Consider the following 13,042-nt stretch of genomic DNA (forward strand, 5'->3'; position numbering starts at 1 on the left):
TGGGATTCCTCAATAAGCACCTTCAGCAAATTCTCCAAGACTGTTTCAGAGAAATCAGTGGATATCCCAAAAATAATCATCAAAGCTTCATGTAGACCAAATTCCGGCCATCTCATGAGAATTCCTGAAGAATTCCGGAGGGGCTCCGGAGGACATCCAAGGGAGTTCCAGAAATGTTCCAGAGGAATTTCATGGCGTTTCAGGAGCGCTTCCAGGAGAAGGGTTTCCGGGAGCTTCAGGGGGTGGGCTTTCTAGGACGTTTCAGGGGGTTTCCAGCGGAGTTTCAAGGCGTTGCAGCGGTTTCGGATGATGTCATGGAGTTACAGGACGTTTAAAAGTGCATTCCGGGTGTTTGAGGAAGCTTTTATGGAGGTTATATGTACATATGTTTCAGAATCCTTTCAAGAGAGTTATATATGGTTTCTGGGGTATCAGGGAGGTTTTAGTGGGTTTGTAACTGGTTTCCGAAGCTACCAGGGAGCTTTCAAGGTGAATCCACGGGGTTACTAGTCATAAGACGAAATAAAATTCCCTGAGCTTTACAGATCCAAATTTTAAAAGTTCATAATTCAAAATATATATACTCTTCAAAAATGACACGATATCATCCTCAAAAATTTAGAGAAATTTTTACAAGATAATGCGAAATTTTTCTTATCCAAGTATGCAATTCTTCCAAGAACTTGTTTTGCAAAACTTGTTCGAAATTAAAACAAAAATCGGTCGAGCAATATTTCAAGATTTTTCTCGGAGTTCTTTTGGCTCAATAGCAGTAACACAGACAAACAGACGTAATACATGCGAAATTTCCATCGACCACGCTTTTAACGATCATTTTAAATTTTCATAGTTGTGGCTTTCACAACCAGAGAGGCGCGCATCGTTTTTCTATGCGTTTTACGTTTCACACTAGCGCCTTCTGTTGACGATATGACATATCGTTCAAGATGTTACGTCTGTTTGTCTGTGGCAGTAAATTGCTTTAACATTTCCACCGAAAATTTCTTTTGAAAGGGAATGACATTCACAACACTCTAAGAAGGCGAATGAATCACGAGCTGCATAATCTGTTAAGAGAACCAACCATCATACACACCGCGAAAATCGGGAGGCTACGGGCGCGACTCGTCACCAGGATGTCTGATAACAAACCGGAAAAAATGATTCTCGAGGGCTATCCGACCGGTAAAAGACGACTAGTGCGCGAGATGGATCGATCAAGTGGAGGACGATGAAGATGCGGAATTTTCGCAGAGTACGTGACCGGAGACGCACAGCCATGGACCGAGTCAAGTAGAGACGATTCCTACGGACAGCAGAGGACACTTAGGCCTTAGTCTGACCGGTAAGGTAACACTCTAAGAAATCAGGAGAAAACATTCAGGAGTCCAATAATAACTCCACAGACCATAATTACCATCAGATTTTTACATAGTTTTGAAAATGGATCTAATACGACCCAATGTTTTTTTTTTTATAGGTGTAAAACTTTTCTGAGCATTCAAGATATTCCCTGAGAATTCCAGGTTTTCCCTGTCAAATAACACTCTCTGAGGATTCCAGGTAGTAGACACACTGTTCCAGGGGTGTTTTAGCGGGGTTTCAAGGCGCACCAAGGCGTTTCAAGATGTTTAAGAGGATTTGCAAGGGAATTCAGAGGGGATTCCAAAGGGGTTTTGAGGTGTTCAGGGGGTTTCGGATAGGTTCCTGGGGTTTCAATGGATTACAGGTAAATTTCAAGAGTGAGTTTCAGAAGGATTTCAAAGTGTTTCAGGGGACAATTGGAGCCTACATATATGATTTTCAACAATATTTGTAATACACTTTTATGTCATGAACTGGAGGCACATTAATTGAAGAAATTTAAACAGGACATAAAATCAGTGCTTTGAAGAAAGCAGTTTCAAGTCAGTTCCAGCAACCTTTAGGTGGTTTTAGATTTGTTTTAGGGGGTTTAAAGCCATGTCAGAAGAATTTCGAGGGTTTTTGGAGCATTTCAGAGCGATTCACAGAGCTCCAGTGAAACTCCCGGAAACTTCCCGAAACACCCCAAAAATACCTTGAAACCGCTGGAACTTCCCTAGAACTGTCCTGAAACTTTCTGGAACTCCCCTTAAACTCCTTGAAACTCGCTGGAACGGGGCTTTCCTGGGGTATTCTACACAGAAAGAAATTGAAAATTACACCTGAACTAAATATTAGATTGTTTAAATTTCCATTTCATTTCATCCGATTTTACATAAAAGAATTGCTTGCACACAAAATTGTTAAGCAAGCTCCATACTGCAGACAACCTGTATTTACAATCTGATGGAGAACTGTGATAAAAATGATGGAGGTCATTTTGATTCTGCGAACTCGATGTAACAATTTTGAACTGTGTGTAGGGATCTTCAGCAGTTTCTCCAAGAGCGATTCAGGAGGTTTCAGAGGATTCAAAGAGCATTCCAGGGGGTTTCAGGGCGTTTCTGGGCGTTCCCGGAAAGATGTTCCAGGGATGTATCTGGGGGTTTTTAAGAGGTTCTTAGGGCTTGAAAGGATTTAGGGACAAAACACCATCGATATTTTGTCCCTAAGCCCCCTGAAACACCTTTCCTGACATGGCCCGGAAGCCTCATGAAACTAACTGGAACTCCTATACAACTCCCTTGGAACACCCATGAAACCCTATGGAAACCCTTGAAACTTCCTAAAATACTCCTGGAACGCCTGGGAACATATTGTTTTTCCCTGAAAAGCTCTGGTATATATCAGTTGACAGTCAGCAGCTGTAGACAACAGACGTGTGTAATTCATCTCTTGCGATTTCGAACTGCTCATCACAATAGTGGCGACTCGTAAAACATTTTAGTCGTGGGTTTTAGTATCCTCCCTATGCGTCCGGAGATAGCCAAAGTTGAAAAGTTTTTATGCGAGGACATGAAACTGCAACTAAAAGATGTTACAACCATTCAGTTGTAACACATATGAAACTGTGTATTGATCGAAATGGCTAGCGCTAGTTTGGTCAGACAATACCAGAACGCACACAACTGCCAATACGTTATCTCATATGAAGGCAGAAATATCAAAATCCCGGTGTATGTTCGGGCTCATGACCTATCCGCTGACATTCCACATACCGCGGTAAAGAAGCATATGGAGGAACGTTACGGCGTGGTGCTGTCTTTCAGCAGGGAGCGTTGGAAAAAATATTTTCCTGGGATCCCAAATGGAATGCGTGTGTTGAGGATGAACCTCACTAAACCAATTTCGTCATTCATAGAAATCGAAGGACAATTCACTTCAATCACCTACCCAAACCAAGAGAAAAGTTTCCGCTTCTGTCAAGGAAAGGCGCATCCGCAGCAAAGGTGCCCCGACAAATTACAACAAAAAGCATCAGAACCGCAATCAACGTTGTTCAATATGAATGGCTTTCCTGCTCTTACTGGGCCGACACCATCATCTACCAGTGTAGCAAAATCAGCAGTACAAACGGTACTCTACACAAGCAGCAGTCCCACTACAAACCGGAACAATAGAAGCAGTTGTTGTTGTCACTCAGGAACATACAGAGGATGTGGAGAGCACGAACGACGACAACAATGACGGCACCGATGACCCTGACGGTGAAAACGGAGACGAACAAACGGCGATTGTCAAGGACCAAAACAAACGAACCAAAGAAGAAGCGAGTTCCCGTAGGATCGAAACATGCCGAGGAAATCGTGCGCGATAGCAGCAACACTCATTCGTACAGCTAGAAGTAGTTCTTCCTAATCAAAGTCGAAAAAGTGATTATGCAATATTTATTATGTACCATACTGGAATATTTGTATCTTAATAACCGGAGATGAACCAGCCCTGGGCTGAAAATCTCCTTAACCCTTGAGCACGCGCGCTGTTGTAAAAAGTACAACACCACCAAAAAACCTCGCTTTTCGTATACAGCGCGAGCGCGGTGCAGTTTCGGTTGTTTGATGGCGCGCACGCTGGAAGGTTAATAAAGAAAAAAAGCTCTGGTAAACCCCTGGAAGGCTCATTGTCCATGAAGCATCCTTGTAGTAAATCATAATAGGCAGGCTTACACAGTTCAAAATTGTTACATCGAGTTCGCTGTAATAAAACAACCTCCATCGCTTTCAACTCAATTCTCCATCGGATTGTAAAATTACAGGTTCATTGCAGTATGGAGCTTGCTATTGAAATTTAAACGTTCGAATTCAAGTCAAGTGTAGTATTCAGAATTTATTTCCGTCTAGGAAAGAAGACAATATTGACAGTTGGGGATGTTCATTCTGTAATAAACTGTTGAAAGATGAAGACGTTTTCTTATTAACCTCGCTATACTCCTAAAGCCCCCTGCAACGCTCCGGAAACCCTATGAAACTCTAGACGCCCTGAAACGTCCCTGACACTCTCTGAGACCCCCCGGAACGCCCCATAAACACCATAAGAACTCCCGAAAAACAGTTGAAATCCCTGAATCATCCCGAGAATTTTCTCAAGATCCCCTGGAACAACCTTGGAACGCCCATAGAAATCAACTTACCTCAAGAAAAAAAGAAGTGGCGGTCATGTGAACAGATAAGGGTACGCCAGTGTTTAAGGTTAAATAATTCGTCATTGACATTATCGTCATCATTGAAAATTCGATAGCAGTCTTCTCGTGCAAAACACAAAGGTTTGTAAAAAATATTCTCAATCTGAATACTGCATCAACAAGGTTCATTTTTTGGAACAAAGCTTTTTCGATTGCTTTTAGCGTCCAAAAAACTGCAAATTAAAAAAAACATTATGACGTAAAAGTAAGAAGACCGCAAATTCATACGAGGCTTGTGAAAAAAGTTATATGCTTCACAATGTAGGCCAAAACTTGAGATTTCATTATTAATGTTGTTCCTTTACATGTTAAATGTTAGGGACCATCGGACAATCTGTATGTTACAACTTGGATCACTTTGCGGTCTTCAACAAAGTTGCTCAGCTATACGGCTATATCTTAACTTCAAATTAAATCTCATACAAATTTCAATCGCAATGCGGAATACGGAAACACAACTATTCGCTTCCAGTTATTTTGGACGTCAATATGGACCGAAAAAGCTTTGTTCCGGGTTGATGCGTTGATCCACTCTAATATGTGTGCATCTTACATCAGTAAACGGCAAAAAATTACTTAAATTCGATGCATAATAAAATTTTCAGAAACTGATCAACATTTGCGAAGTGTACAACAATTGGCGATTCCCCCTCTTTGTTTCATGTACATTGACTCAACCATACAGAACTTTTTAAAGTTTCTAATTAAAATGAGTGAAACCTATGTACATGTGTGTTACTCGAACAGGAGTTTCTTGTGGAAGTCTTTCAAGAGGTTCTTTCTGGAATTTTTCCTAAAGTTCGTTATGCGAATCTGTCGGGCGTTTTTCTAGGAATCCTGCAGAAGTTCTTTCTGGGAACGCTGCTTGAGCTTCATCTGGGCATGCTTCAGAATTTTTTGAAGAAATCTCCCCAGAAGAAATTCTCGGAGAAATTCGTGACTGAACTTCTGTATGAATTCTAAAGGAGTTTGTTGCGTACGCAAGATATTCACGCTTTGCCCACTGTGCGTAGCCCGCGTGACCCACCCAATCTTTACTTCGCTCATCCGCCTCTCCACACATCGTCTTACGCGCCAAATGTAGCATGAAAGAGAAGAAAAATCTACCCCGAACCTAGCGCAGAAGTCTACCTGCACCGAGAAGCGTGGAGACCGACTTGGGAGACAGGATTCGACACGCAATACGCAGAAGTAGCACGATCAGTATTTTTTAACCAGTGGTACGACCAACACGTTACGAAGAAAGTTCTAGGAATAAAGTTTTGTAGTTAATGTGATCCGAGTGTTTTCTCTGGCCTAGCCACTCTACCGCCACTGAAGGATATTCCCTCACGTTGAATCCGCCGCTTGTAATTTCGACGATCGACATACAGTCCACCAACCCTGATCCGAACCCGAACATTGGTCCTAACGAACCGGATCCAGAGCCAAACCGACAATGCCGCTGGAGCATTCACCGAAAAAAACCACGAACGACCCCGCCAACGACGTGGTGAATTTCCGACTACAGCAAAACGCTTCCAACGAGCATCAAATGGAAATTGCCGCCGATACCGCGACGATGACAACCATCAAGTCGTTGTCACGCCAACGACATCACGTGCTGAACAAAGTGTTCCGCATCAAGGATTCATTGGATCGCCAACTCGGATTGTCGGACCTCGAAGTGTTGCTGTGCAATTTGCAATCGGCATACGCGGAGTTTGCTGGTTTCCACAGCCAGATTGTTGCCGTCATCCCGGACGAAGCGATGGAACAAGAGGAAGAAACTTACGTACGATTCGAAGCCCTGTACAATTTCACCTTCGCTGGAGTGAAGAAACGCATCATGGATCAACATGTCCAACCAGCTCCACAAGTGGTCATCCATCAGCAGCCATTGAAAGCACCCATTCCAACGTTCGACGGCGACTACGCGCACTGGCCAAAATTCAAGGCCGTGTTTCAAGACGTCATTGCGCTTTCACGTGATTCCGATGCGGTTAAGCTGTACCACCTCGATAAGGCGTTGGTGGGAGCAGCTGCAGGAGTACTCGACACGAAGACGCTGAACGAAGGTAATTATGAACAAGCTTGGCGTATTCTATCTGACAGGTACGAGAACCAACGAATGATAGTCGAGACACACATCCGTGGTCTCTTATCCCTGAAGAAGATGACGTCCCAATCCAGCAAGGAGCTTCAACGCTTGGTCGACGACTGTACTAAGCATGTCGAGAGCTTGGAATATCAAAACCAGCCACTCTCGGGAGTGTCCGAGCTGGTGGTGGTGTACCTACTCACATCCGCCCTAGACGATTCGACGAGGTTGCAATGGGAGCAATCTCTGGCATCGAGCACCGATCTTCCGGAATACAATGAAACGGTCAATTTCCTGAAATCCCAGTGCAAGGTACTGGAAAGATGGGAAGCCGCCCGTTCAACGACGACAATTGAGACGAACTTTGAACCGAAACAATCATCGACAGAATCAAATCTTCCTAGCCAGCAAGTGCTCGCAACTACAACAGAGAGCCAGGAACCGAAGGACAAGTGCGACTTTTGTCGCGGATTGCACTTGAACTACCAATGCAACAAGTTAAACGCACTGTCGGCCAACGACCGAATGGAGAAAGTGAAGGCAGCGGGCATTTGCTTCAATTGCCTGCGAAGGGGGCACCAGGTGAAGAATTGTCCGTCACCGAAATCCTGCCGAAAGTGTCAGTGTCGGCACCATACTCAATTGCATGACGATGATGCAAATGTGACATCGTCATTCAAGTCTACTGCAGCTTCAACCATCCCTGATGACAACCTGGAGCAGGCCCGTGAGTCTGTTGCATCTACATCGAACCCAATCCCGACGAGCGAGCAACCTTTGCCCACCAGTTGCTCGTGCCAAAACACCCAGTCAACGAAAACCGTTTTGTTGCTCACTGCGGTTATATTGGTAAGCGATGAGACGGGTCAACAACAGAAGTGCCGCGTTCTTCTGGACAGCGGTTCCCAGGTGAACTTCATCAGCGAGAAGATGGTCAACTCACTTGGCATCCGAAGGCGACCAGCCGATGTATCGATAACCGGCATAAACAACATCCGAACGACTGCTCGTGACAAGATCGAGGTAAGCATTAAATCTCGTTGCAGCGATTTCCGTACCAGGTTGGAATGCCTGGTAATTCCGCAGGTGACTGGCACCATCCCGTCCAAATCATTCGACACCGCAAATTGGAACATCCCTGCGGACATCCAAATGGCCGATCCGGCATTCTTCCGGGCCGATAGCATCGATATGCTGATCGGAGCAGAGCTATTTTACAAACTACTGAAGCCCGGACACATCATCATCGACGAACGCTTGCCAGAGCTCCGAGAGTCTCACTTTGGCTGGCTCGTGGCAGGTGTCATTCAGTCCGTTCCATCATCAGACAACATTCAATACTCCCAATTGGCATCGATTGAAGATGTCGCTGATTCAACTTACAAGTTTTCGGTTGAGGAAGAATCGGAGACTACATCAATGTCATCCAACGAACAGCAGTACGATGAACATTTTGTTTCGACGTGCTATCACGAATCCCAAGGCAGATCTCCAAAGCAGTTTCAACGAATTACAGCTCAATTCCGACCCGACGTCCGCCGGCTCGTGCTCGGCGACCAGGCCGACCTTGATGTCAACCGATGCCAGTCCAGTGATCAAATCCAACCATATACCCACCGGTACCCGTCTGGTGTCCAATCAACCCCTGATGTCCGCTGGCGCTGGTACCAATCCAGAGGTAAGACCCACGCTTCACCAGCCCCAGTGTCCAGTAGCCAACAATCTCCGACGCCCGCTGGACGCCGTCCAATGAACAGGCCGTTCTTGAACTTCGCTAGAACTCGCCCGGTGACAAAGCCAAGCCTGACGTCAGCCGGTACTCCGGCAGTTTCACTGCCAGCCTCTTTCCAGTTTTGAACCGAAGGTCCACCGGGGGGGTGTATGTTGCGTACGCAAGATATTCACGCTTTGCCCACTGTGCGTAGCCCGCGTGACCCACCCAATCTTTACTTCGCTCATCCGCCTCTCCACACATCGTCTTACGCGCCAAATGTAGCATGAAAGAGAAGAAAAATCTACCCCGAACCTAGCGCAGAAGTCTACCTGCACCGAGAAGCGTGGAGACCGACTTGGGAGACAGGATTCGACACGCAATACGCAGAAGTAGCACGATCAGTATTTTTTAACCAGTGGTACGACCAACACGTTACGAAGAAAGTTCTAGGAATAAAGTTTTGTAGTTAATGTGATCCGAGTGTTTTCTCTGGCCTAGCCACTCTACCGCCACTGAAGGATATTCCCTCACGTTGAATCCGCCGCTTGTAATTTCGACGATCGACATACAGTCCACCAACCCTGAACCGAACCCGAACAGAGTTTCAAAACGATTCCTTGAAGAAATCTTCCGACGGAATTAGAGCGGACCTGGTAAGGTGGTTAGAGTTCGTGCCTATAACGAGGACCTGGGATCGCATTCCACTCCCGAAAAACTCGCTGCAGAAGGAAAATAAAGCGCAATTTGAACCGTTATGGCCAATCAACAATTAATTGTAATGGCTTCTATGCTCAATATCCATGGTCATGGAAAGCTTTTGGATTTTCATTTGCCAACTGATACGAACGTTTAAAAAATGGCTGATTGTTGTAGTCAATAGAACACATTAATGACAAACAGGCTCCGTCATATAGTTGGGTAGCAATACAACCAAGAAGATAAAAGAAGAAGCGCAACAACAAAATGTGCAGACTTCCATGCCACCATGGCCATGGCATGTAAAACAAAACTCAGCTTAAAACAGTACAAGAGAAACATTATTCACTCAACATCGTACCACGTTGGAATCCCGAAAATATGCACAAAAAATGAGGTCACCGGTGAACCTATAAGAGTCCTCGCTGCTCTCAGTGCATCTTCAGTCCACACGCATCGTACTTTTTAGGCACGATGCAATCCACAGCCACTCTGTGCTTCACTGGTGTAATTGTCTCACTCCTGGCGTGGTGGTCGTCAAGCCAACTGGCCAATGCAGCAGGATGGTTCACTCCTCAGTATCCTCCAGTCGTGGAATTTGGACAGTACAATCCCAGCGATGAGATTTGTTTCCACAGGAAAATACTGGACGGCACACACTCACCGCATATAATACACTTTCGACATGTAATTAGCCTTTTGTTTCTCACACAATAATCAACACCTAATTAATTAATCCTTAATTTCATATTTCAGCCAGTTGGAGCCTCAATCAACTATATCAGGCTTCAATCCACTCAGAACAAATGGGCCAGATTCCGGGCGGAGCTCACTGACGGAGCCATCGGGACCAGCTTTGTCCAACTTGAACTGTATGCCACCTACAGTTGGTTGTTTTTCCGTACTGATGTATTCATCGATATGCACTGTACTCCGGTTCCCAAGGCATTCGTTGCGTTACTTGTTCGAAACAGAAAACGACCACTTTTTGATAGTATAACTACATCGAATCCCAGAACATTGAGTACAAAACGAACTGTGTATTGGGTGTGACATTGCATGTTAAAGTTTGAAAATAAACAGTTTTCTAAAGTAATTCATCATCCCATATTTTATTGTCTACAAGGATTCAAAAGCCCAAAACTGCGCTGAAAATATTCTAAAGCGATTCGTCCAAATATTTGAAGTTTCTATGTTTTCTCTATTCTTCATACCAAATCAAACTGCTGCTAAGTCACTTTCATCTTAATTCTGTGAATGTCACTTTATTAATATCAGGTTATAATTAATCTCAAGGCCTGATTCACGCCTCTTCAACACGACATCTTATTTGTATAATTATTGTTCAGATTGGAAATTTCCCAGAATACGAGTTAATCGATTTCACATGCTATGCGGCTGCGCACACTATTGATGCCCTGCACTGATCCTCTCAATAGGTCACTCTTCGCAAACGTGGAAAAGCACGTTGCAGCTCAAAGTAGTCTAACCGTTGAATCGGATTGCCCGTGACGTTCAGCATTCTGAGCGACGGGAACGTCCATTTCTTCAGTCCGATTCCAATTAGTTGATTATCTGCCAGGTCCAAACGTTCCAGGTAGTACAAAACCAAGTCTATGTCACCCGGTCGCACTTCCAACAATCGGTTGTGAGCAAAATCGATGATTCTTATATACGGCATGAATGCGAAAAGCTCAAAATTCACCAAGTGCACTAGGTTTTCACTCATGTCTAGTTCTTCTAATTGGTTGAGATATTTGAAACTGGCCACACTTGTCACTAGATTGTTCTTCATCTTTAACTTTCGAAGACTGTAGCTTTTGTCCGGATCAATGTAGATACGAGAAATCCAATTGTTGGATACGTCCAGATCCAGAACAGTATCCGGCATATCAAGCCCCTGCATTCGTACGGCATTCATCTGCAGATATCGAGCGCGGCTCATTCTTCGGAACAGACCCGCTGAGAAAATGCTCACCACACTATCGGTATCGGCAAAGTCGTAGTGCTGTCCTATCCTGATCTTATCAAATTGGTCATCTGGAAATCGAAGTCCTCGGACATCCGTACGAGATGTGATATAGATTTTCTGCAGCGTACACCAGTCATCCTCGATCACTTGACAGATGTAACGCTGATACCGAGCACTGGCCAGGGCCAAGCCCAAAATCAGCAGGACTAGCGTTGAGCTGCCAAAGTTCACAAGATTAAATTTCAATAAGGAAGAAGTCCTATTTAAAAGCTCACAACTTACTATTTGATCACCACCATCGTTCCAGCTAGGCACGTCTAGACCGGTCGGGAGTCCCACGTCGTCTCCGGCGAATGCACAGCCGATCGAGTGACTGCACTCCCTGAACCGATTCGTCATAATTCGAAATATTTTGTTATGTAAACTATTCCAGGCACGCAACTAGCGATACTCCCAGATCATCTGTGATCAATTATGATCTGTCCGGCTGAGTGGAAATAAACTGAACGATACGATATAGATTTCAAATGGGGGTTCGTTGACGGGGTGCGCATTCCAAGACAGGGCCTGGCCCGCTCGTGGATAGACCCCTCGTTGCCGTAATTAGCGATGCCACAAAATTGCGCACAATTGTGCATAACATCCCCATTAGTGCTCACTTAAGCCGACTTAACGTACCAATAGTCGAATCATTTACAGCTGGGAATGTAAATGACAAACCTAGGAACACCACGTTGATAGAGATCTGATCTCATCAAACACAGGGTGATGCGATCGACGCAGGCCACACGCAGTCAACCGCACTAAACTTATGCGGGAATGAACTTGACGGCAGTAGTGGAGTGAGAATGATAAAAATGCGGAACATGGCACTGCACTAATAAGACGTGGAATGAACTGCCGGAGGTTCCGGAGCGCCGGAGAGGTGATCAACTCAAAGGTGATTGAATTTGCTACACATTCTCACCTGATCGCTTCATCAAGATCTGCTGTTTCGAGAATGGCATATAACAGATGTTAGGTGCAAATGTGCGCCACATTGTCTCATTAGTAATTAATGGGTGCATTGCCTGGCAACATCTTATTAAATCATGGTGATATAATGTAGAATGCACGTCCAGTGGATGATAATATAGTGTATGATGAACTGAAATTTTAACACGAAATACTCGTAAAAGCTTGCAATGTCTCATAAATGCCACAGATAATCCACCAAACCAATATGAAAATGTATCAATGTAGAATAAATTTATCGGTAGGTAAAAGTAATCACTTCATTGTGAACTGTACTACTTGTTTTGAGTATCGTTGTAATTCCATGTTCTGGTGTGTATAATGCATTATTCTTCGTACCCTCTTCAAATGCCCAGACACACGTGGAGGATAATATAGCCAACGATAGTACAGGTTACACCACTGGTAAAAATTGGTACAAAGGTTCTCAGAATTGAATGAAGTCTTCTTCAAAAAAAAACTAAATTGAAAAAAATCAAGGTCGCCTAATTTTTCGGAAAACTCTAGTGGAAAACAAACATTTTCCACTGACACCACCTACTTTGAAAAATCATAACTCAAGAACAAAGCATCGTAGACACATTTGTTTGTGAAATTTTAAGCAAATTTTCTCAGCAATTAAAAAAAAATATAAAATGAAAATTGTTTTCCACAAAATTATCCACAATTGAGGAAAATCGGTTGAAAAAGTCGGAAAAACTATTTTTGAAGTCCGGAAAAAATCACAAAAAAAAATATTTTTGAAAGGAAATTTTATAAGCTATAATCTGTAAAATTTTAACGATGTGGTTTTTCTCCATTCCTGAGTTATGACCAATTTTGTGGAAATTGTCCAGAGTGCTATATGAGCCGTTTGTGTAAAAATCATAACTCAAGAACGAAGCATCGTAGACACAATGTTTTGACGTAGGACTACGTCTCTCTTTTCTATACCGGGTGTCATTCTAAATTTTCAGAAATCGGCCGCGTTACGTTTAAAGT

General features: G+C 43.9%; 2 protein-coding genes across 2 annotated transcripts; one reads left to right on the plus strand and one right to left on the minus strand.

Annotated features, from left to right (window-relative positions):
- Nucleotides 1-6,023: 6,023 nt before the first annotated feature.
- On the plus strand, nucleotides 6,024-8,522 carry LOC134290912 (uncharacterized). The gene has a single exon (XM_062858140.1). It carries the CDS (start codon nucleotides 6,024-6,026, stop codon nucleotides 8,520-8,522), a length of 2,499 nt encoding a protein of 832 aa, XP_062714124.1.
- A 1,787-nt stretch (nucleotides 8,523-10,309) lies between these two features.
- LOC109428993 (leucine-rich repeat-containing protein 40) lies at nucleotides 10,310-11,484 on the minus strand. The gene is made up of 2 exons (XM_019704836.3): nucleotides 11,330-11,484; nucleotides 10,310-11,264 (listed from the first exon to the last, which is right to left on the minus strand). The coding sequence occupies exons 1-2, from the start codon at nucleotides 11,344-11,346 to the stop codon at nucleotides 10,508-10,510; spliced, it is 774 nt and encodes a 257-aa protein (XP_019560381.3). The 5' UTR covers nucleotides 11,347-11,484; the 3' UTR covers nucleotides 10,310-10,507.
- Nucleotides 11,485-13,042: the final 1,558 nt, after the last annotated feature.

The sequence above is a fragment of the Aedes albopictus genome, chromosome 3 (assembly GCF_035046485.1).
Source record: "Aedes albopictus strain Foshan chromosome 3, AalbF5, whole genome shotgun sequence".
Classification (NCBI taxonomy): Eukaryota; Metazoa; Arthropoda; class Insecta; order Diptera; family Culicidae; genus Aedes; species Aedes albopictus.

What these genes read in the sequence shown, in the direction of transcription:
- LOC134290912 (XM_062858140.1), top strand. Translation starts at nt 6,024, where the DNA reads ATGCCGCTGGAGCATTCACCGAAAAAAACCACGAACGACCCCGCCAAC.